The sequence below is a fragment of the Cynoglossus semilaevis genome, chromosome 1 (genome assembly GCF_000523025.1).
Source record: "Cynoglossus semilaevis isolate Cse_v1.0 chromosome 1, Cse_v1.0, whole genome shotgun sequence".
NCBI lineage: Eukaryota > Metazoa > Chordata > Actinopteri > Pleuronectiformes > Cynoglossidae > Cynoglossus > Cynoglossus semilaevis.
The window spans coordinates 6184386-6208677 of NC_024307.1; the positions used below are offsets into that span (position 1 = coordinate 6184386).

At 42.9% G+C, this 24292-nt stretch overlaps 1 protein-coding gene across 1 annotated transcript in view; it reads left to right on the plus strand.

The window, feature by feature from the left end:
- The window catches only part of LOC103376657 (latent-transforming growth factor beta-binding protein 2), a 114102-nt gene that overhangs the window by 83389 nt on the left and 6421 nt on the right, over positions 1 to 24292 (plus strand). The window contains exons 26-39 of the mRNA XM_025056850.1: positions 315 to 440; positions 1357 to 1482; positions 1722 to 1841; positions 2829 to 2954; positions 5893 to 6015; positions 7066 to 7194; positions 16490 to 16618; positions 17531 to 17665; positions 18712 to 18921; positions 19004 to 19096; positions 20171 to 20299; positions 20819 to 20959; positions 22495 to 22668; positions 22766 to 23029. Coding sequence (XP_024912618.1) covers positions 315 to 440; positions 1357 to 1482; positions 1722 to 1841; positions 2829 to 2954; positions 5893 to 6015; positions 7066 to 7194; positions 16490 to 16618; positions 17531 to 17665; positions 18712 to 18921; positions 19004 to 19096; positions 20171 to 20299; positions 20819 to 20959; positions 22495 to 22668; positions 22766 to 23029 — 2025 coding nt within the window. The remainder of the gene's footprint in view (positions 1 to 314; positions 441 to 1356; positions 1483 to 1721; positions 1842 to 2828; positions 2955 to 5892; positions 6016 to 7065; positions 7195 to 16489; positions 16619 to 17530; positions 17666 to 18711; positions 18922 to 19003; positions 19097 to 20170; positions 20300 to 20818; positions 20960 to 22494; positions 22669 to 22765; positions 23030 to 24292) is intronic.

Sequence of the window (24292 nt, forward strand, 5' to 3'; positions counted from 1 at the left end):
TTCATCTGTGTGCAAAATATCCCAAAATACTCGATCTAGACATCACATCATAGCTGGATCCTGGACCGCTTTTGCTTCTGGCACCACGCTTTTAATCCTTGCTCAACACAATAAGAAATCAGGCCTCAAATAGAACGAGATGATGTCAGGCAAATATCCTGCAGAAAGTTCCGCTGAAGAAGATAGAGGTGTCGACAATTGTAATTTCTCGTTCCAGTGATTATCTATCTAACTGATTATATCTGGCCTGCTTTATTTATTTGAAGCTGGAGATAATAATCTATATCGGGATGTGTCTGTGTGCTCATATCCAGATGTGGACGAGTGCACGATGGCCAGTCTGTGCCCGGGCCAGCTGTGCCTTAACAGCCCGGGGTCGTACACCTGCAGGAGCTGCGATCCTGGCATGCAGCTGAGTGAGGACGGCGACGGCTGTGAAGGTGAAGCTCGGTCTGGTTTTGTTTACCTGCTGAGGTTGAACTCTGAAGGTTGTGCCGGACCGTTCGGGAGACGGCGCTCAACTCGGAACATGATTACACACAGTCTTTACACGATTCTGTAATTTATCATGACATGATTTATGAGATCAATGCAGAGGAAAGGCTGAGCTGATGAATCCAGGGAGGTTGGATCTGTCATGACATCATGGGAAACACAGACGGGATGATTGTTTATATGGATCCAAACATGGCATCGGTTAGCGGTGTATAGATTTTGCGGCGAGTGTATTTTACTGGGAGCTCGGAGCTACAGCATTAGAGGAAGATCCCCCGCTGACATGTGTCTCTTCGCTGTTGAAAACAGAGCCGGAGTCCAAGTCAGGACCTTTGATAGGATTTTAATGGATGTATCTGATGCCATGGAAAATATTAAGGGCTTAAACTGAAATGAAGTCAACCGAACCTCAGCCCTCTGTTTATGGCACGGAGCTCGTCCTCTTGAACTCGCCGTGTTCACCCACGGGCAGAAACAGAGCGTGCTCATTACTTAACAATAGCCTACACTATTCCTGCGAAAGAAATGTGATCTGTACCATCGAGAGGAATTTCAAATCATCATGCAGCGGCGTACCAGCCACTGTTTGTAGATACGGTAATTTTCCAGCCACCTGTAATAGCGTGCGGTGACCATCCTGCATACTTATCTTTCCACCCTTTTTAATAAAACTCTTTCGCAATAGTCTGATAATAAAGTCTTCCCTTACAGTAAGTTGACTGAATCATAATTTTTTTTTAACAGATAAGACATAACGTAATTAAAAAAAAACACATAGTGGTCTCATTTGTAGCAGAGAACATTTGTTTTCTGGTTGTTCCTTGGGTCTGACCTTTGACCTTTATCACCTTCTTTCCTCAGATATTGATGAGTGCCAGATTCCAGGTGTGTGTCCCACAGGTGTGTGCACCAACATGGCGGGCTCCTTCTCCTGCATGGCCTGCGATCCAGGTTTCGCCGTGGCACCCAGTGGGTCCTCGTGTGAAGGTAGGCGACCTTTGACCTCCTAGATGCACAACAGCTGTGTGGTGAACTGTTCCAACAGTGTAGAAGGAGAGCCGTGGAGATGATGCATGACTTTTCTGACATGTTCAACGTGGTCTGGCTCCTCGTTTGAATAAAAAACTTCACATTTTCAGATGGATTGATTTGCGAGAGTGTGTTATTCTGATGGATTTCCCTCTCTGTGTGTGTGTGGGTGTGGGTGTGTTTTTATCTGTGTCCAGATGTGAATGAATGTGAGGACACCAGTCTGTGTCTCGGGGGTCAGTGTTCCAACACCATTGGCTCCTTCACCTGTTCCTGTCCTGCTGGTCTGGAGCTGGTTGATGGAACGTTCTGCAAAGGTATGACGTGACACGGTGATCGATCAGGTCACGTGTCAAACACAAGGCTCGCAGGCCAAATGCGGCCGGCCAAGTCCTTTTAAGTGACCTGCCAAAGCTTAAAAACTCTTGATATAATCAAGTCTGTGCTGCTTCAGAAGATATTGTGACCATAAATTACAATTACGACAATTAATTTCATGATGCGGACAGATCTGTGAGCAGAGATCTGCTCGGTGCGTTCAAGGACTTCAAGGAGAAGCATCACCTCATCAACTTTAACTAAAACCTGACTCTGAACTGAGATGTCTGTGTTTGTTGTCTCTGATTTTTGTAATTCACTTGAAAAGTTTGATTTGCATCGGAAGTTTCTTAAACTATTATTTCTTTATTATTATTTCATAGAGCAATGTTCAATATCTGTCACTTAAATACATAATATTCAATTGGATAAACATTTGATAATACGTTATGGAGTAGTCTATACCAGTGGTTCTCAAACGTTTTATACAATATAGCAGCATAGGCTATATTAGCTTCGACCACAGGAGAAATGTTTATAAATGTTTAGAAAGATGTTTATGTTTAAATGTTGTATTAATTGTACATGGTATGTTTCAGATTTATTCAACTGAAAATGTAAATGTGAAAATGTGAGAGAGAGAGAGCGCTCGCGTACCACCGGTGGTACGCATACCACAGTTTGAGAACCACTGGTCTATACAGTCTTCCAGTTACAGCACAACTGTATTGCCGATGTGGCCCCCGGTGGAAATGAGTTTGACACTCCTGGCGTAGACTTTATTATAATGCAAACGAATGCTTCTAAAACTCCCACTGGCCTCACAGAACGACTTGGCCGGCGGCTGATTTCAACACATGTGAAGTACATCATCGACATTTAAAGTACACCATTAGTGGCTAAACTCTTCCTGTGGCTACCTCATACTGGCATCTTCACACAGCTCTGTGTGTGTGTGTGTGTGTGTGTGTGTGTGTGTGTGACAGATATCAACGAGTGCCTAACAGTCGTAGGGATCTGTGGAGAAGGAGAGTGTCTCAACACCGAGGGCTCCTACTTGTGCATCTGTCCTGATGGATATACCACGGTCAATGAAAGGACTGGCTGCCAAGGTGTGTGAACAACATTGAATTCATGCATTAATGTTCGACTGCTTGACTCTGTCCAGGGTGGTGAAGTGTGTTGGTGTCAATCATTTATTATTCATAAATGAATGGTCATAAATGTCTGGTTGGAGACTGATGTTGGAACGACACGCCACTGAATGCAACAATTGCATATTTCAAAAGTTAAATTATATAATGTACTGTTATGTACAATTAATTTGGGACGGTCCTTTAGATATACCATGCTGTAGAGCATATTTATATGATTGACAGTTAGATTGTCCGATATAAGGGCCTGGACAGTTGTTTCTTCAGACCAGGCAACATATTATCTTCAAGTTTTATTCATTCATGTACAACATTTGAATAATGCAAAATTGCTAAAGATATCCATCCATCCATCCATCTTCGACCACTTATTCGTTATCGGGTCGCGGGGACAGCAGTCTCCACCCAAATCACACTGCCCCGTACCAACCCCCCCGAACCTTCCTGCAGGTGGTGAGTCCACTGGAAGGTACCAACCGCCCTAACCGGGATTCGAACTTGCCCAGGAGGTGAACCCTGGGGTTCTGAACCAATGACAGAGACACTGCCTCTGGACCAATTTGATACTGGAGACTAGTAAATTAATGTTGATTAAGGATTCTTAAGCTACTGAGGAGTTAAACCTATCACTAAGGTTTTTTTCAACCTTAGGGTCGTGACCCCTTGTAGGGTCACCTGGAATTCACATAGGGTCATCTGAAATGTCTAGTAATTAATAATGACAAAAATGACTCATCAGAGCTGGTTCATCTGAGCTGGTTCATCTTCATGCGATCACACAACTGCACAAGTGACAGCTACTAAAATGTCCAAGGGGGGGCGCCAGGAATTTATGATGTCAAAATGGGGTCACAAGCCGAAGGTTAGGAACTAGAATTCAACTTCACCAAAATGTCAGTTGATCACGGAGCCACAGAGACGTCCAATAAGACTCGCCTTCACACCTCGGTTGTCAGTTTCGTGTCGCGCCGCTAACATCATATTTCCATGTCCGCATGTCTGATGACTATGGAAGGTACCACCACGCTGTACACAAAAGGAGAAGTCAGTCAAACTCCTCACAGAAAGACCATTGTCCAGCCCTGTGAGTGAACTGGTGACCTTCTCACTGTGAGGCAACCGTGTTATGAACAGTAATTGTAATGGGGAATAATTTTTCAGATGACTTTATGGGTTTTGTGTAATTGGGTGAGGCAAAGTCAACACAGGGGGATTGATGGTGATTATGTAATAATATTTTTTAGCAAATATATTGCATTTTACTGTAGACAGCGTAACAGACACATCCTCACGATGCCGACCTGGGTGTGTAGTCCATGCCAGGTACCGTGTGCCTGTCCGGGCTACATATTTTGTGTAATGGACCATGTCCTCATCAACTGTTTCAGCTCTTCCCCTCTCAGCGAGAACTTCAGTTTCATGTTATTCCAGCCGCACCCAGAGACCCAGTGGTCACAGTCACAGTGGAAAGAGAATGTAGCCCCGTCATCTACTAAGGAAGGACTTTTCTCCTCAACAAACTGCAACATTTGCTGTCAAAATATGGGGGGAAAAAAGGCATTGGCTGTGATATCAGACATGGAACAGTGTTATTTTTGGTGGGTGTAGTGACTAGAAGATAAAGTTAAGAAAACGTCACCCTCTAGTCTGTGGTGCAAGGCAGGTGAGGTCTGGGTTTGAAGCAGGTTGGGTGGGATTTCTGGGTCCAACCTATTGTCAGAAATCACCGTCATCGTAATGACGACAGTGTCTCAAAATGTAATGGGCAAAGGACACGAGGAGGTCTTCCAACACAAAGAACCCGAAAGAGGCAGTAATGTAGGATTATGGAGCCAACAGTGTGACCCCACCAACCAACCGACCGACCGACCGACATTCTCCCAGGGCCTGACGTTGCCTTTGATATTATCTATTAGCTCCGAGCATGTTGCCCAACTCGAATCAGGTACTTTGGCTGCGTGCCACAACAAATACCGAGGGCCTAATTATCCTTTAAATCAACAGTTGTCACAGATTTTCCTCCACTCTGCCAGTGTGTACAGCCCTGGCGAAATGAAAGCCAGACTCCCTCGTTACAAGGCTGGAGAGGGAGGTGAAGGGAGGGTGAGGATATGTTGGTCTATGGGATTGACTGATGAGTTGAGTCAGGTGAAACCAGAACGTTGCTTGACCTTATCTTATCAGATGCCAATCTTTAAGACTGCGACATGTGATTTACCACAAACTGAACATGTTTTCAAACTTTCTCAACAGACCTGCTGTGAGTCCATTAAAATAAATATATATACAGTATATATCAAGAACACTCCAGTAAATGTTTATTTATACGTTTTCGTACTGTATAGTCTGGGCTGTTGTTTGTTCTCACTATATTTGGAAATGGTTGTTCCAGAAAGATCCATCTGATATTCAAAGGCTGAACTCATAATAAGGGCCTTGATTATTTTCTTTATTTTTTTCCCTGCCTCTCCTTTACCTCTTTACCCCAGGAACTATTACCTTACGTCTTGTAATTGTACTGGTATTACAATGTTGTAATGTCGCAATTATCCCCCAATCTACAGTTAATCAAGCATGTAGCGTTCATTATTAATTTTTACGAGTTCGGAGGAAATGTTCTCAGCCTGAAAATCTAAAGTGGGGGACCCCCCCCCTCGCCCCAAACCCCCTTTGTTTCCTGTTTGCCAGTAACCCATTAAATCTTCCATCTAAACCAATGGGTTTTGTGTTCAGACGAGCGCTTGATTACACATTCTTTTCATGGTGTGGTGATGCATTTAATAAAGACAGTTGATACCCAGTGATTAATGGCAAAAACAAGTGCGTAAAACTAAAAAATCTCCCATCCTCCCTCAGTTATTTGTCTCATCTTCCTCCCTCCTCTTCTGTCCTTCAGATGTGGACGAATGCAGTAAAGATAATGTTTGCCTCGGAGGCCGGTGTCTCAACACTGATGGATCATTCCTGTGCCTGTGTGAGGCTGGGTTTAAGTTCAGTGATGAAACGTCCGACTGTGAAGGTAAGACAGAGAATGAAATAACTCCATTCCTCCCACTGCTAACTTGTCAATGCTAGTGGAAAAAATGTTTACAATACTTAACCTTTTCTTTAAAAACACACAATCAGAAGTCTTAAAAAAATTAATAAAAAAGTTAGAAGAAAAAATTATTTTGGTTTAAATATTTCAGCTGCCACTGTATCATAGCTAAAGAAATTAGCATTAGCATTAAAAAAGCTAACATATTCACGTAAACCAGCTACATCTTTGGTTACTTCCGGTATGTTCCTCCAGCAGGGGTCGCTGCAACTATAGGGAGTTTTGAGCATAGCTCAACTTTACAGTTGATTTTTCTAGACCATTTAGGTATGACCCCGACTTTTTTGTTCCACCGTTCCTCCTCATTCTATTATTTTCTGTGAACACACAAAAATAAAGCCGCACTGTTATGTTTGCGTGACAACGGGTTCAAAATGGGATTCACCCTAAATCTCTCTTAATCTCCAACCTCTGCCTCGATATTTTATCTCTTTGACTGAGCTAACAGTAACAGCATTAGCTATTTGTTGATCGTCACAATACATTCAGGCTTTAGCATAACAGCCACAGCTCTGTTGGTTATGACTCGTGTGTGCCAATCATAACTGGGCTCCACTAAAAAGTGTACACAGGCTTAGGGGTTCTCCTGCGTGCTCCAGGACCGAGGGGTCCCTGGATTTCATGTCTGGAGCGCCGTACTCCGCTCGCCCCAAAGAAAAGTATGAATGACCCCATTGTCAGAAGGAGGTGTTCTCCTTTCAGAGCGACTCTCCTTAGCTCCTTCACAGGTTCTTTAGTTGCTGCGATAATATTGACCTTGGCCATTCCTGTTGCCTGCTGCGCTTACTGAGGACAGCTATACCACAGGCCCCCGGTCGATGCCTTCTGTATAGCCTGTACACTCAAGGCAGCATAGAAAACAAAGTGCCGTGCACATGAGAGTGCACGGCACTTGCCTTAGTGTCCGACTGCACGTTCTGATGTGATTCAGTTTGTCAGTTACCAACCAACATATTTCTTCCTTTTCCACAGACAAAGATGAATGCAAGGAGTTTGGGAGCTCAGTGTGTGGTACCTGGCAATGCAAGAACACTATTGGCTCCTACCGATGTTTCAAGGGCTGTCAGCCTGGCCTCGAAGGAGAGGACACCAAAGACTGCGGTAAGTGGTCAAACCGCACGTAATGGTCAATAAACAGACACAACTGCAGCAGCCTGAGTTACTTAAACAAATGAACCTCACTGTAAGGTTGGCGCAGGTTCTTCAGAGAAAAGTACAGGGTGAACCCAATTCCACTCACCACTTACTCCCTGCCTGGCATCTGGCACACTGACACAAAGAGAGCCATGTGAATGCAAAGCTATCAGGTGCTCGTAATTCCCCTGCACTCAAGATCACGGGGGAGATGAGGAGAATTGGCCCCGAAAATTGGGGCACTTTGGGAAAAAATAAGTGCACTGTCACGGTGAGCAGCTGACTGGAGCAGCTTCACTCTCCTGACAAAGGAGCAAATGGAGTTGTTCTGGCAGCGGCACAAAGTGGAAACTGATCACCGCTGTTTGCCTTTTGAAAAGGGGAAAGGATTGGCGAGCCATCTCGCATGGTCCCCTGCCTCTGTGTGTGCTCCCCACGGAGGTGCACGGTCACTCAGGTTGACTGGCTGGATATGGAATTGAACTGCATCTGGACAGACGACTGGCCAGCAACAACAGAGCCATCTCTGTGTCCTCAGAGTACGTGGAGCTGACTGTGTGTTTACTGGCATGGTTAGACACCTCGGGCTTGAGGAATTGATGTGGTTTGTTGCACAACAGTGTCAGTTTGTCTGTACTTTATTTCCTAATGATGTCTTGCTTGTCGTTGTTGTTATAGCACCACAGAACAACAAGCCTGGTTTAGGGGAGACAAAAACAAAAGGTCAAAATATTTGCTTCGTATAACGATACGATCCAAACAGCCATCAGAGAATGACAGGCGAAAAAAAAAAGAAAAAGGAAAAGGTTTCTGAGAGCATCAGATTGGAATGATGTGCTGGACTGAAGTGTTTGTCTGCGTACAGTACTGAAAGAGGGAGTGTGCGCCAATGTGTGTGTTTGTGTGTCTTCTTACGCCTGTTTGTATTCGCAAAAAATAAACAAAAGTCTAACGGTTTGTACGGATGCACTCGGACGACGGTCCAGCTCCACATATTTTCACAGCTTTGATTGGAGCGTTAACAGATGAACATCAGTTGACGGGCAGAATGTGCTGCGGCCGCTTTGACGGTCAGTGACGGATTAGACTGCCTCCCTTCCCGTTCACCCGGAACCTGGCCACGTGTGGCCGCCTCTTCACAGCGCTCTCTGACGTTGTCTGTCTGGCACCGGCTGAAGTGTACGGCACATGGGCCTGTGGTTTGATAAGAGCAGAGTCAAACCAGCTGGTCCCGTGGAGCAGAGTTGAAGCAGCTTATACCCCAGTGTGGGATTTTAATTGTCAGTTACCGTCTCTTTACAGACTTGTCAGCCTGTGTATACTCATTTATGACAAACTATAAAGAAAATGATGGAATTTAGAGGTGGAATCCGACTGAAAAATACACTTGTCTAAGAGACATCTGACCAGTGCCAGGTTGGACTCACAGTTGCCCTACGTAGGAGCGTAAATCTCCATGGCGTAGCTTCAACTAGATGTTAAATAATAAAAGATGTTGGAAACATTCCTCAGAGTTGACAGCAGACTCGACGGCTGCGGATCTATCATTTGAATCGACATCTTTAACGCGTCCAAAAGGTTCGGTAGTAGATCGAGATGAGGTGATTGCCGAGCACAACGATCCCATTGTCTTTGTTCAAGAAACTACCTCAGGGAGACTTGATTTTTCTGACATGTTCGTCTGTGGTAAGAAATTATCCCCAATCCTATTTCACCCTCAGCCTTATTCCTGCATTTATGGGAAGATAGACTAGTCCGTTCTGACACCACATTCTGATCTGATCATCCATTGTGATATCACATAAAAACTAATGATTCTCTACGATTTTCTAAAATTTTCCGTGTAACGTTGCTGAGTCTTCCCGAATTGTAGCCTCAGATTTCTGTTCATATCTGACAGGAATGGCACCGTTCTCCTGGTCTGGTCTGTGTTGTACACATTATAGGTTGGCTGTAGAGCAGACAGTGGTCATGAAAGTTACTTTGCCGTTTGATCACCTCAGTTACTGGCTGTCGTTCTGGAAATGCTCTATTAGTCTGTAAAGAATGAGGCTGTTTCTACCTTGACTAGAATGTGAAAAAAAAGAAACCTCAAAAATGTGGGTTGTCAGTCGTCCAGTCAGTCTTTTTCTCCAGCGCAGTAACCAGCAGTAAGTCAACTGGATTGTCTTGGTTCACCCAAGACGTTTCACCTCTCGTTTGTTTCACCTCCTGGGTGAGAAGTGAAACGTCCGCCAACTGTTTCAACCCTTGAAATTGTCAATTTCACAGACAACATTGCACGGCAACGCTCAGATTGGATTGTCCTGCTGACAGTCGCACACTTTTTCCCATCACTTTGGCCCACCCCTTTAATTTTCATGGTCCATCGTCAATCTCTCTTTTACTCAGTGTGCAGATGTAGTAGACATTAGACTAAGAGACCGTAGGTTTTTGGAAATCCAAGGAGAGTTCTGAAACCAGCAGATCATTTCTGGTGTACTTCCCACTGGTTGATACGAACAGTCCACTGGTGAAAAAGTCTTGCCAATTGATTTCTTTTTCTTTTGGCTCAGTTATGTGTGTGATAAGTCCAGTAGATCAGCAGCTCTTCGTGGGCCATGACCTGCCGTGTATGTTGTAATCTTTATTCTTTAAAAACATAAACAGCTCATTATGAGCCACATCTATGAGCCTGGATGCATTAGGTTGCTTCTGTGTGACTGGCAAAATAGACGATGTTATTAACCAGCACCTGGAAGCGTGTTCCTTCTCTCCACTACCTAATAAAACGGCTGGTTTGGGAATATTGCAGCCAAGTAGCCACAAAACTACAAACTTGTTGCCAGGTTATCCCCTGTTGTTATGTTGTGATGCAAACATATTGACTCGTCCCCACAAAGGACACCTAACAACACAGCATTGAGTCATAGCCCCTGCTTGAGAACCAAACCCTGTTACCCACAGAAGCCCAGCGCTACACACAATAGTGGCTTGTTTTACCTCATGATGGGAAGCTGTGGGAGATATTGCCGTCAACCCAATAAAAGTCCAACAAGGGAGGGAGCTCAATTACTCTTGGGCATTTTTGTCTGCTTGTAAAAATCATCAAATATTTAAGAAGAGGTCAAACTCTGTAATTTACAGTTTCTGTGAGGGGCGTTGTTTTATTTTTTCACACCGGCCCTCGAATGGGCAGCGGTTGTCTTTGGCCATACTCTCGGCCCTCATTTAGATCTAGGGGCCGTGACATGAAAAGGAAAAACACTTCTTCTTCTTTTTTTTCCCCCTGTAGCAACATGTCAACCGCAACTGTGCAGTGATGGCTGCCATGTTACTTCACACTGTGTATGTGTGTAATTCCCATGTCATTGTTCGTAGCCTCCACATGAGTTCCCTGAAGTTCTGGTTGTTATTAATAAAAATTGACCCAACGGAGGAAATCGTCTGTGGTTGCACTGCTGTCAACCTGTCACCTCCCTCGATTAAAAAAAAAAAAAAAAAACACTATATTTTGTGTATTGGTTGCGTCATTACTCACGCTGTTGGGCAGATATATGATATTCTTCGACAGGGTGACTTACGTTATACGCCTATTTTAAACCTAGCATCAGATAAAGACTCAGTCAATCTGTCTAGCCTCTGAACCCCCATAAAAAAAAAGAGCACCTAGACTTATCTTCATCTACTAAGGTGTGATGTAACCCCTGCATCTGGGTCCAATCAGACCAGCGCCTGCTCAGAGATTATTGGACCAGTGTGTGCTTGTTGCTTTGCTCCATGTGCTCCGGATTAACACATGGTAAAGAGACCTACACTTGACCCCATCACCATCCCCAATCAGTACATCATCAGATCCAGGAAGCTAGTCTTCCTTGGCCACAACATTAGAAAAGGCGGCCTATCGGGTTTGGGTCGCTGCCCGAGCCCCCCCCGTCTCCCTGTCTGTGTTTGTCTGTGCTGGACGTTTACAGCACTGCATGTGTCATAGCGTAAGTCATTAGTGCGTGGAAAGATCGGGGGAGTCAATCCAACATCCCGCTGTTGCGAGACAAGCTCCTCTCGGAGTTATCTCATTCGGTACTGTTTATTTTTCTCCACAAACCATTAGCATTGTAATGAGCAGGCTGGCTGTCTGCTCAGATGAAAGATCAAGTCATGCAGCGCTGCCACTCAAACAGCATCACAGTCAGATCCACGCAATCCAAAATCCATGAAAACTGGTTTGATCTCATTCCTCTCCGGCAAAATACTTTGATTGCATCTCATCACAACATGTGGCTGTAACAGATTTTTCTTTTTTCCATGTCACACATGAATGAGAATCGGCGCTCAGACCCTGATTATTTCATTTATTAGCAGCGCGCTTTCATCGCAATCCTTTCAGACTTTACAGCTGGCAGATGCTGCCGGTCCAACATTCCTGACTCCACTTAAGAACTTCACACTCGTAGAACAATCACTCAAAAAAATGTTTTTTTAATTTACATTGAACTTTTTAGAAAAACATAAACATGATTGGATCATGTCGTTTCAACTGCGTGATGCAACATCACAGCGAGTGGTTAAAAAATGTGCTGCTGGTGCAACATTTCCAACTCTCACTTTGCAGCTGTAAAATGCTCATGTGGTGGGTTGGTGGGTGCCAGTATGTGCCCATCCCTTCCACTGGTCTATCCACCACGTGTGGGTTCTTCTAAGCATTTCCTGAAAAAGGTTTTACAATGACAAAGGCAATTTTGTCTGCGGAGTTTTATTAGCTTGTGGGAGTCCCCCGTTTGTGACCTCTGTGGCATGTTGGAGCAGCAGCAGCCAAATCAGGACAGAAACACTGACAGAGGATTCTCTCCCTGCAACCCTGAGAAAGTTATCTGTGTTGGAGGGGAAAGACGGGCCGTGGCCAAAGGCTCCAGTCAAGTCAAACGGCTTATGGTGTCTGTGGACCCATTCTTTCTTTCTGTCTTCAATAGAAACAACACTTTTGTTCAGCATACCGATGACATTTCACATTTCAGGTGCAGTGAGGTTGCAGTTTTCGTCAGAAGTTCAACAATGATATATTAGATTGGCAGTCAAGTAAAACTTAATGTAATCAAAATGGAATTCAGAATATTTTAAGTTGTTGAAAAGTTTTCTGTTTTTTTGTGTTTTTTTTTTCTTCAAGCTGCAGTCGCTCTGTTAGAGGTTCTAGTCATGCAAAGGCTGAATGGAGTGAACACAGATGGTTATTGTCAAACAAACAAAAAAAACTCAACAAAAGGTTTACCTCCAAACAGACCCATTGTCATCAATGCAACGGCTAATAAAACCAAAACATGTGTGTCGATATGCTCTATATATTTTGTCTTTCAAATGCAGACTACCTGCAATGATGCACTTTTTAAACCAAGGAGCATAAATTAAATTTTCCCAACTTTTGTTTAATAAATGTTCCATAAATCAGTCTGGAACGCTCGTCCACCACAGCAGCACTGGAACATTTTGTGTGTTTGTTATGCAGAATGATTAAACATTTACTAAACTACACAGTTAGGGGGAAATTAAAAACTAAATAAAATAATTAGTTGTGTTTCAGGAACTGGGCACGGCGCTCAGAAAATAGAGCCGGGAGCGCAGATCTGGAGGTGGAAGTGAAGGTAGAAGCAAAAAAGAACACATGACTGCAGGAAGGCAAGGAAAAGTACAAAGGTTTGAGACCGGCACAAAATTCAAACAGACAAGGCCAGGTCCAAAACCTGATCAGTGTAAAAAACAGACCAGACCAGAACAGAACACTGAAAAGGTAACACACATGGCACAAAGACAGTCTGGCAGAGAGTGATTGGAAACAGAACAGTGTATATGTGAGGGAGCCAGTGATGTGATGGGGAACGGGGGGGTTGGGGGGGGCAGCACGACAAGCTGTAGGGTTAGGTACTGAGGATGGATGGATGGATGGATGGATGGATGGATGGATGGAAAGATGGATGGATAGATGGATGGATAGATGTATAAATGGTCGATGGATGGATGAAGAATGGCTAGGTGTATTGTTTGATGGATGATTTGATGGGTACATGGTGGATGGATGGATGGGTGATGGATGAATGGATGGATGGATGGTTAGGTGTATAGGTTGATGGATGAATAGTTGGGTACATGCTGGATGGATGGATGGATGGATTGATGGGTTGGTTGGTTGATGGATAGATGGTGGATGATGGATGAAGAATGGCTAGCTGTATCGGTTGATGTATGAATTGTTGGATAAAAGATGGATGATTGGATGAAGAATGGCTAGCTGTATCGGTTGATGGATGATTTGATGGGTACATGGTGGATGGATGGATGGATGGATGGTTAGGTGTATCGGTTGATGGATGAATTGTTGTATACATGGTGGATGGATGGATGGACGGATGGATGGATGCATTGATGGGTTGGTTAGTTGATGGATAAATGGTGGATGGATGGATGGATTGGTAGATGGACAAGTGGATGGATGGATGGGTTGGTTGTTTGATGGATAAAAGATAGATGATTGGATGAAGAATGGCTAGCTGTATCGGTTGATGGATGAATTGTTGGATAAATGGAGGATGGATGGATGGATGGATGGATGGATGATAGATGGATGAAGAACGACTAGGTGTATCGGTTGATGGATGATTTGATGGGTACATGGTGGATGGATGGATGGATGGATGGTTAGGTGTATCGGTTGATGGATGAATTGTTGTATACATGGTGGATGGATGGATGGACGGATGGATGGATGCATTGATGGGTTGGTTAGTTGATGGATAAATGGTGGATGGATGGATGGATTGGTAGATGGACAAGTGGATGGATGGATGGGTTGGGTGTTTGATGGATAAAAGATAGATGATTGGATGAAGAATGGCTAGCTGTATCGGTTGATGGATGAATTGTTGGATAAATGGTGGATGGATGGATGGACGGATGGATGGATGCATTGATGGGTTGGTTAGTTGATGGATAAATGGTGGATGGATGGATGGATTGGTAGATGGACAAGTGGATGGATGGATGGGTTGGGTGTTTGATGGATAAAAGATAGATGATTGGATGAAGAATGGCTAGCTGTATTGGTTGATGGATGAATTGTTGGATAAATGGTGGATGGATGGATGGATTGGTAGATGGACAAGTGGATGGATGGATGGGTTGGTTGTTTGATGGATAAAAGATAGATGATTGGATGAAGAATGGCTAGCTGTATCGGTTGATGTATGAATTGTTGGATAAAAGATGGATGGATGGATGAAGAATGGCTAGGTGTATCGGTTGATGGATGATTTGATGGGTACATGGTGGATGGATGGATGGATGGATGGTTAGGTGTATCGGTTGATGGATGAATTGTTGTATACATGGTGGATGGATGGATGGACGGATGGATGGATGGATTGATGGGTTGGTTGGTTGATGGATAAATGGTGGATGGATGGATGGATGGATTGATGGGTTGGTTGGTTGATGGATAAATGGTGGATGGATGGATGGATTGGTAGATGGACAAGTGGATGGATGGATGGGTTGGGTGTTTGATGGATAAAAGATAGATGATTGGATGAAGAATGGCTAGCTGTATCGGTTGATGTATGAATTGTTGGATAAAAGATGGATGGATGGATGAAGAATGGCTAGGTGTATCGGTTGATGGATGATTTGATGGGTACATGGTGGATGGATGGATGATGGATGGATGGATGGATGGATGGTTAGGTGTATCGGTTGATGGATGAATTGTTGTATACATGGTGGATGGATGGGTGGACGGATGGATGGATGCATTGATGGGTTGGTTAGTTGATGGATAAATGGTGGATGGATGGAGGGATGGAACAATTGTTGGATGGATGGATGGATGGACTGCTGGACGACTGCACTGCAAAAAACAAACGGACTGGACTGAACCTAAACCAGAGATGGATGAACCCACTTGGAGACATGACAGTAATTTAACCAGGAACACTGAGCAGTGGCAGCGGGAACTGAGCAGTGAACAGATTTGTGCCACTAAAGTGTGACCATTAAAGCTTCAGACGGTTGTTTTAAACAATTATAATCAGACCTGCTGGGCTTAAGATGCCAAGACATACAAAATTATGAACCTCAGAAATTGCTAACAAATGTTGCATTGACTCGGTGAGAGAATCAACGGTGCTATGTCACGGTCCACTGTTAACAGACTCAATATGCATGTTTCTCACTTTCTCTCTCTCTCCTCTCTCTCTCTCTCTCTCTCTCTCTCTCTCTCTACTCTGACATATAGCAGCACTCCTTCATGAAACTGGCTTCATGATTTATTGCAATTTAACAAAGGAAAACACTATAGGCTGCCGTCTGCCAAATTGAATTACCAGGTACCCGTTATGGGCGTAGAATCAAGTTCACCAATTATTCCTTGTGACTCCATCCAGTTTCTCTGGACACCTCCTGCTGTCAAACACACTTAAACACATCATATGGAAAGCGGTTTCTGCCAGATGGCTGTCAAAAACTCTTTATGACAGAGCGAAACTTTCAACCATCTTTCTTTTTCTAAGTAGCTGGGTGAATGCTGACTTCAGGGTTACGTGTTCTTGATTGCTTCATTTTGTGCCGTTTGCAAATTCTAAGTGTCAGTTATCATTTCGTTAACACGAAACATACACCTTAATTCACAGCACTGAAGACCAGCAGCGGTCTGGGTCCCTGGGACATTTTGAATTGTTCAATAAGTGGACTGCTTCTTTACAGAGGCCTGTGTAGACGCTTTACTTTTGTGGTTCAGTTAAAAAATTAGATTTAAAATGCTACTAGAGGTCAGTAAATGCATCGTGGGTGTCAGTATGCGCTGTAGAGTGAAGCTACATTTTCGCTCTAAATTGTCCTAAAGTTGGACATGGGGGCGAGATCAGGAACGTTGGTGAGAAATTAAGATAAATGACATGTAAAAGTCCTGCATAAACGCTAAAATGCTAAAATGCTTTTGTCATTTTCTACGCCGTCCATTGGAGAAATGTGGGTATTGCAGGGAAAAGGCAGAAGTATAATGATAATATCAATACATTTGGAGTAATTTCGGAAAAGTTTGCAGGGCCAGATTAAAAATCTGAATGGGCCGCATCCGGCCCCCGGGCCTTAGTTTGCCCATGCCTGCTCTAAATGAATTGACAGAGTGGGTCCATCGTTATCAGACTGGTAATATTTTGGTTTAATTCAGAAAGATCAGTGCTGTGTTTACTGTCCCGACTGACGGAGTAAACGCTAACGAAGCGCCCGCCTCTCTCTGCAGATATTGACGAGTGCCTCAATGAAACCATCTGTGGAAACCACGGCTTCTGCGAGAACACAGACGGCTCCTACCACTGCCAGTGTGACCGCGGCTACACCAACCCAGCTGGAGACACGACCAGATGTGTGGGTGAGTAATCTCTGTCTGAGCCGAAAGGTAAGACAGTGGCTCCTCGGTGTAGCGGTTCAAGCAGAGAGCAGGGAGTCCTGGGTACGATTCTCAGAGGAACCACGTACAGTACATGGCGCCTCCAAGGGGTAGGCTGTTGCATCTGCTGGTAACACAAGAATGTGGGATCGATAAAGCTCTGTAGCCAAGGAACCCAACAGCTGCAAAACTGTTCAAAACCCTAATAACACACACACACATATTGTTGGCCATTAAGTTTTTGTGGCCGACACATTTAAACCTGGATTAAATTATCAATTTATTATGTTATTTATCAGTACACACATCAATAACATCTGTTCAGGAAAAAATGTACAAATGTCCCAGAGCAGGGATTGTTTTCTACTCTGGGTTGGATTAGATTAGATTAGATTATGTTAGATTAGATTACTGTAGATTAAACCTAACAATTACATGGGATTATCATCATGTTGCAAAAAAACAAAGGCAGAATAGACAGTACAATAATAAAGAAAAATAAAAGATTTTTAATTATAAAAATTATCATTAATAACAAACTGTTATACAAAAATATAAATACTAAAACAGAAATTTAAATTTTTTTTTTTAATCTTTCATGTTTACACAAGGAAACTAATATCCACAAATATCAAAAATATAAATACTAAAACAGAAATTAACTTTTATTTTTTTTAATTTTTCATGTTTTAAGATCCACAAATACGCTCAAGGAAAATCTGCACATATTGTTCAGTTCATATATTTTTCACTACATTACTACAGTATTTACTCTCTACTCATTTTGCCTACTCATATTAAAGATGATGATTTTATGCATTTTCTTTATGAAATACATTTTTTTTTCTGTCTGACCCTTTGCTGACCCCGTGCCCACCTCTGCTGCTTCGTCAGATGTGAACGAGTGTGAGATGAGCCTGGCGCTCTGCGGCGGGGCTCTGTGTGAGAACTTCGACGGCAGCTTCCTGTGCATCTGCCCCAGCGACAATGAGGAATTTGATCCTGTCACCAGCCAGTGCCGCTCCCTGGGTAATTAAGCGAAGCTAGGGCTCAGTGTGACTCACGGGACTTAATTCTCCATTCCATGACTGGGAAACGAAGTTTTCCTTGATTTAATGAGTCGTCTATCATTATCCAAACAACAAGGGTGACGAGGTGAACATAACTTTCTCCGTGACTCTTTTGACCTGGCTGTTTTCATTTGTTTTATAAGCTAGAATTATGGTTGGATGAGTTGTCGACAAAGATTTCTATTAGACTAATCCCTCAGTAAAATGATGAAGTAACTCTCACTGCTGAGCCAAGCAAATGCCCCAAGGCCCAAGTTCCTCTAACCCCATTTTCCCACCAAGACAAACAAGTGCAAGGTGTAGCAATTGGCAAACAGCTGTGAAGACACATTGCTCTCTTCACTGCTTAAACCGTCTCAAGTGCAGGCCTTACAGATAGGCACATTATTACACTTTTAAATGACAGCGCTGGTCTCTGTGAGTCATGGAAACACCAGCACGTCCTTTGCTTGAGGGACACGTGTGTACACAAGTGGGGGCGTATTTACATTATCAAGCACGGCGCCCTCCGCAGGGGTGTTTTTTTCTTCTGCCTCCCTGCTAATCCCCAGCTATGCCTTTGTGTACCTTTTTGCCACATTCCACTGTTTGCTTTTGACATGTGTTAATCAATCATGTGAGAGTGAATGGCTTGTTGACTCACAAGCCAGTGTTTCCATGTGGCTAAGCCAGCAGCTTAGCCAAATGTCTGTGGACAAATGAGCAGGCTCAGCAGTGGCAGACGTGGCTGATGCACTACCTGCTGGAGCCATGTGGACACCGTCACTTGACGTGACACCCTGACCCCACCTCGGCCCGACTCTCCTGCACGTTAGCTTATTAGAACGTGTTCTGCAAAACAAGCGAATTTCTACCACCTTCGAAAAATGTATTTTCCACCGACGGTGATTTCATTCCTTTTTGTTTTATTACTTTTTCTTGACCAAGTTAAACACTTGTTTCTCCCAGAGCACCTGGACGTCTGATTTCACTGAACTAAAGAAATATTTTCCGTGTTTACATCAGATACCGACATGACGCCGCCCGCTGCTCCAGAGGAGCCGTCGTCTGTTCCGTCGGCGGAGGAGAGGAAGCAGTGCTACTACAACCTGAACAGCGCCAACATCTGCGATAACGTTCTGTCACACAACACCACCAAGCAGGAGTGCTGCTGCACGGTGGGAGCGGGCTGGGGAGACAACTGTGAGATCCACGCCTGTCCTGTTGTAGGCAGAGGTACAGTTGGACTGTGATGAGACGCGACGAACATGCTAACGTTGCTAATGTCACAAACGACTCCATTTCTTTGTCTCCTCAGATGAGTATAACCAGTTGTGTCCACATGGCAGTGGACTGTTGCTTGTCTCTCTGTCCTCCAGTCAACATCTAGTAGACCAGCAACCCTACATCGGTAACCCTTCCCTTTTTTTTTTGCTTGAACGTATTTTGGGCTATGTTTATCATATGTGATTATTCAACTTATTACTTAACCTCAATTTTCCTATAGCTATGTAGACAAAAATGTCCCATTGATGTCAACTCAGAAAGACACATCCACCAAGTCAGTGGTTCTCAAACTCTTTATACTCTGTTCCACCTGAGAAAACCTTGATCTCTCTGAGTACCACCATGATGACCAACAGTAGAATACAGCAGCGTAGGCCTTCACTGTTAGTGCATAGTATGTTTCAGATTTATTCAATTGAAAATATAAATGTGAAAATATGAATTTTCCCCGCGTACCACTAGAGAGCGCTTGCGTACCACCAGTGGTACACGTACCAGAGTTTGAGGACCACTGCACTAAGGCAGGGTTACATCAAACACCCTGTAGTTCGCCTACAACCATTTGCTTAACATTACAAATATGAACTTGATTGGACCGTGGAAGAGGTCAAGTCAAATCAGGTCACATCCCACCAAGTAACAAGACTTGACATGACTTGACCTTTCACCTGTCCAGTCATGTCACAAGTCAGGTCAAAATGCAATTTTTGCAGTGTAAGGAACAAATTTATTTTGATTTTATTCAAAAAAAATAGAGAAGATTAAGAGTGGTTAGTGCTTTTGCCTTACAGAAAGAAGATCATTGGTTCGATTCCAAGTTTACATGTTATTCCCATGTGTTTTAGGTTTTTCTCCAGGCACTTTTTTTTTATTCTCCTACAGTACAAAAACATACAGAATTAGGTAAATTTGCCACTCTGAATAAAACTGTAGTATGAATGGTCTTCTGTCTCCACACGCACTCTTGAACCGTCCACAGTGTGGACGGTGACTGCTGGGATCAGCTGCAGCTCCCACAGCAACCCTGAAAAGGATTAAGCGGCAGTAGATGAATGAAGTACAAATATTGTAGCTCGTAATCCGAGCTCCTTCAAACAAACTGAGATCACAGTGTGATATAAAGGTGCAGTGCCTGCGACCATGTGTTGTTTGTTTTTTTTTTTTCAAAGGTGTGCGTTTTCTTTTCCTCTCTTCTTAGATGCAAATGAGTGCGAGATGTTTGGTTCTGAAATTTGTAAGAACGGACAATGTTCGAATCTCTTCTCCACCTACACCTGCTACTGTCGTTCTGGCTTCTACTACGACAACATCCGGCTGGAGTGTGTGGGTAAGAAACCAAAGCAGTTTTTCTGTAACCCTGTAATCGAAGTACAGTCTGAAGTGAAGTCACGGATGAATAAGTGTTGGTGCGAAAGTAGGTCTTGGGAACGTGAGGCTAGTACTTAGTAGTAGTGTTTCATGTTGCTGTCAATAAAATATGGTGGCGGTTGTGAAAGTTATGTTCTCGTGAAGTGGAAAATAAACCATAAAATACATGAGCTGATAGCTGTTAGCTTCCACTAGCGACTGGGCTGCAGGTGACCTCAGTGGAAAACCAGATTCTAATACCAGTATTGAATGTCTTCATCCGAATGGCTACGTCCATTTGTTATATACGGTCTACGCCTCCTCCGCTACAAATCACTGCGATTCATTATGACTCTCTCTGACAGTATGTTACCTTTCTCTTTGAATCTTATTTACGATCGAACGTAGTTAAATGTCACGAGTCGTGATCTATTACTAATGACTCATGAACATGTGTGTGTTTGTGTGTGTGTTTCTCTCCATCTATGTGTGTTTTCAGATTATGATGAGTGTAAATTTGCCAATGCCTGCGAGAACGGAGCGTGTGTGAATACGCCCGGCTCCTTCAACTGCTTCTGCAGTCCTCCGTTAGTCCTGGACGGCACACGGCGGCGTTGCATTGGTCTGAACAACAGTGAAGGTGTGACACCGCGGTCATCAGTAACACAAACGTTGCTAACGTGAAATATGGAGAAAAAATAGTTGATTTGAATTCGGTTAACAAACGCAGAAAATGTAATATAAATGGGAATAAATAACAAAAGTGCTGAGGTAAATATAAAAAAACAGGTCTGGTCGTTTTAAGTCTTTAGATTTAATGTGGTGCCAAATATTGTTCAGAATGTGTTACTGTATCGGCTTAAAACAAGATTAATTTAGAATTACAATGTTATTATTATTCCTTAAACTGATATACGTGGATTGTCTCTTTAAATGAGTCGAAATTAGACTCAGTAGGTGGCAGTAATGAAACTAATAAAGTTCATATTTGCCTGTAAAGTCCAAAGAAGAAGAAAGGCTAAAGACATTAGCCTAGCCTAGCCTAGCCTAGCCTAATTTTGGTGATGATTGATTTGTACAGGATCGAAACTAAAAAGAAAAAAAATATTTTTATTAAATTGACTGAAGACAAAGGTAAAGATTCACAAACTTGTTGATATATGTGTTTTATGTACATTGTATTAACTTAATTACGTAAATATTCTATAGTTTAATATCATATCTAGATGTGAACTTCATTTAGTTAATTAATGCATTTTATTTTTGTAGTTCTCTGTTCAATTTTACAGTATTATTTGTGGTTATAAATATTATTTATATGTTTTTAATAATATTTTAATAAATATCTGTATATATATATATAGCTATGTAATCATATCTAGTTGTTGTGTTTAATTGAGTTAATTAACACATTTATAATCATATCTAGTTGTTGTGTTTAATTAAGTTATTTAACACATTTAATTTTTATAGTTCTCTGTTCAATTCATTTTACAGTATTATTTGTGGTCATAAATATTATTGTAAAATACAAAGCAGACATCTCACTTGGGAGCCAAAGGAGCCGGCTCTTTTTTCAGTGAGCCAAGATTTAAGAACCGGCTCTCCTAAAATAGCCTGTGTTTCCATCTCTGTTCTCCTGGTGTTGTTTTTTTTTTTTTTTTGGACACCACTTGCAGGTGACATGTGTGAGGCAAAATCTGGCCAACGTAAAAGCTGTTATAAAAATAACAATAATCTCAGTGCGATCTTATGAAGAACTGGATCACCTTCTCAAAATCCTGCTGGAATAAATAAGCCCTGACGTTTAACGCCGGGGAAAAAGCAGGTCTTCATTACGGAGCCGCGCTGACTCTCACATTTGAAAGCACTGACAAAAATCCTGCCAAGGTTTTCAGCACTTTCTATTTTAAGTCCACCAAATGGCCTAATGGCACTGTCATGGCCATTCAAGCAGGACTCCACTGCCCAAACACAATATTAGTGTCAGTTTATTGGTGTAACATTAATCTGTCAGAGTTTTAACATCGAGTCATTTAACTTGATTTTGAAGCATAAAACTCAAATATGAAATTTGCCTTTAACCTGTTCTACTGTTTTTGTTGTTTTTTTTTTCTTTACATTTGATGAATTTTATTTTTTAATTTTTTAATTTTTTTGCATTTTGTCTCTTAGAAACTGTTGAGCCTGATCATGATGTGCACGTGGACATCTGCTGGCGGCGTCTGGACCAAGACAACGTTTGTGCACAACCTCTGCTGGGAGTCAGAACAACATACACTGAGTGTTGCTGTTTGTATGGATATGCCTGGAGCGGACAGTGTGCCTTCTGCCCCGGGAGAGACACTGGTGAGAAACAAAACACCTATTAAAAACAGAACCTCCTTCTTTTTTTTTTAATGTCTTTACACTCACACGTTGTTGTTGTTGTTGTTGCTGTATCCAGTTGACTATGCAGTCATGTGCAACCTGCCTACAAGTAGAGGAGGCTCAGATAGTCTGAGGGAGCGGCCCGGATATGAGTACGGTGTGGACGAGCCAGAGGAGCCCTTTCTTCCCCCGTACTGGGACAACTACGGCAGCCCCGCTGGGACATATGACACACCTGAAAGTGTTCCTCTCTTCAACGACAACGACTACAGCGTTCAACAGCCTCCTGTACGTGTGCCCATAACACCGCGGGAACGACAGCCACGACCAGTGGAGACCGGTGGGTGTCTTGAGCAGGAGGGGCCACAATGGGGCGCTGAGGGGGCGGGTCTGAAAATTGGAGGGAAGTTTAAAAAAAAGCATTTTTTTTATGATGCTCAAGTTTCCGATGGTACCTGAACGCATCTCGTGTGACAGCTAAAACTTTGGTATATTGATGTCCTTAGCTGTGCAGACCTAGCAGTTTACACTTGTTATCAAGCTGCTCTGCGACCCCAGGCTAGCATATACGTAGTTAGCTAGCCTCTAGTTAGCTTAGTTAGATTTTACAGTATTATTTGTGGTCATAAATATTATTGTAAAATACAAAGCAGACATCTCACTTGGGAGCCAAAGGAGCCGGCTCTTTTTTCAGTGAGCCAAGATTTAAGAACCGGCTCTCCTAAAATAGCCTGTGTTTCCATCTCTGTTCTCCTGGTGTTGTTTTTTTTTTTTTTTTGGACACCACTTGCAGGTGACATGTGTGAGGCAAAATCTGGCCAACGTAAAAGCTGTTATAAAAATAACAATAATCTCAGTGCGATCTTATGAAGAACTGGATCACCTTCTCAAAATCCTGCTGGAATAAATAAGCCCTGACGTTTAACGCCGGGGAAAAAGCAGGTCTTCATTACGGAGCCGCGCTGACTCTCACATTTGAAAGCACTGACAAAAATCCTGCCAAGGTTTTCAGCACTTTCTATTTTAAGTCCACCAAATGGCCTAATGGCACTGTCATGGCCATTCAAGCAGGACTCCACTGCCCAAACACAATATTAGTGTCAGTTTATTGGTGTAACATTAATCTGTCAGAGTTTTAACATCGAGTCATTTAACTTGATTTTGAAGCATAAAACTCAAATATGAAATTTGCCTTTAACCTGTTCTACTGTTTTTGTTGTTTTTTTTTTCTTTACATTTGATGAATTTTATTTTTTAATTTTTTAATTTTTTTGCATTTTGTCTCTTAGAAACTGTTGAGCCTGATCATGATGTGCACGTGGACATCTGCTGGCGGCGTCTGGACCAAGACAACGTTTGTGCACAACCTCTGCTGGGAGTCAGAACAACATACACTGAGTGTTGCTGTTTGTATGGATATGCCTGGAGCGGACAGTGTGCCTTCTGCCCCGGGAGAGACACTGGTGAGAAACAAAACACCTATTAAAAACAGAACCTCCTTCTTTTTTTTTTAATGTCTTTACACTCACACGTTGTTGTTGTTGTTGTTGCTGTATCCAGTTGACTATGCAGTCATGTGCAACCTGCCTACAAGTAGAGGAGG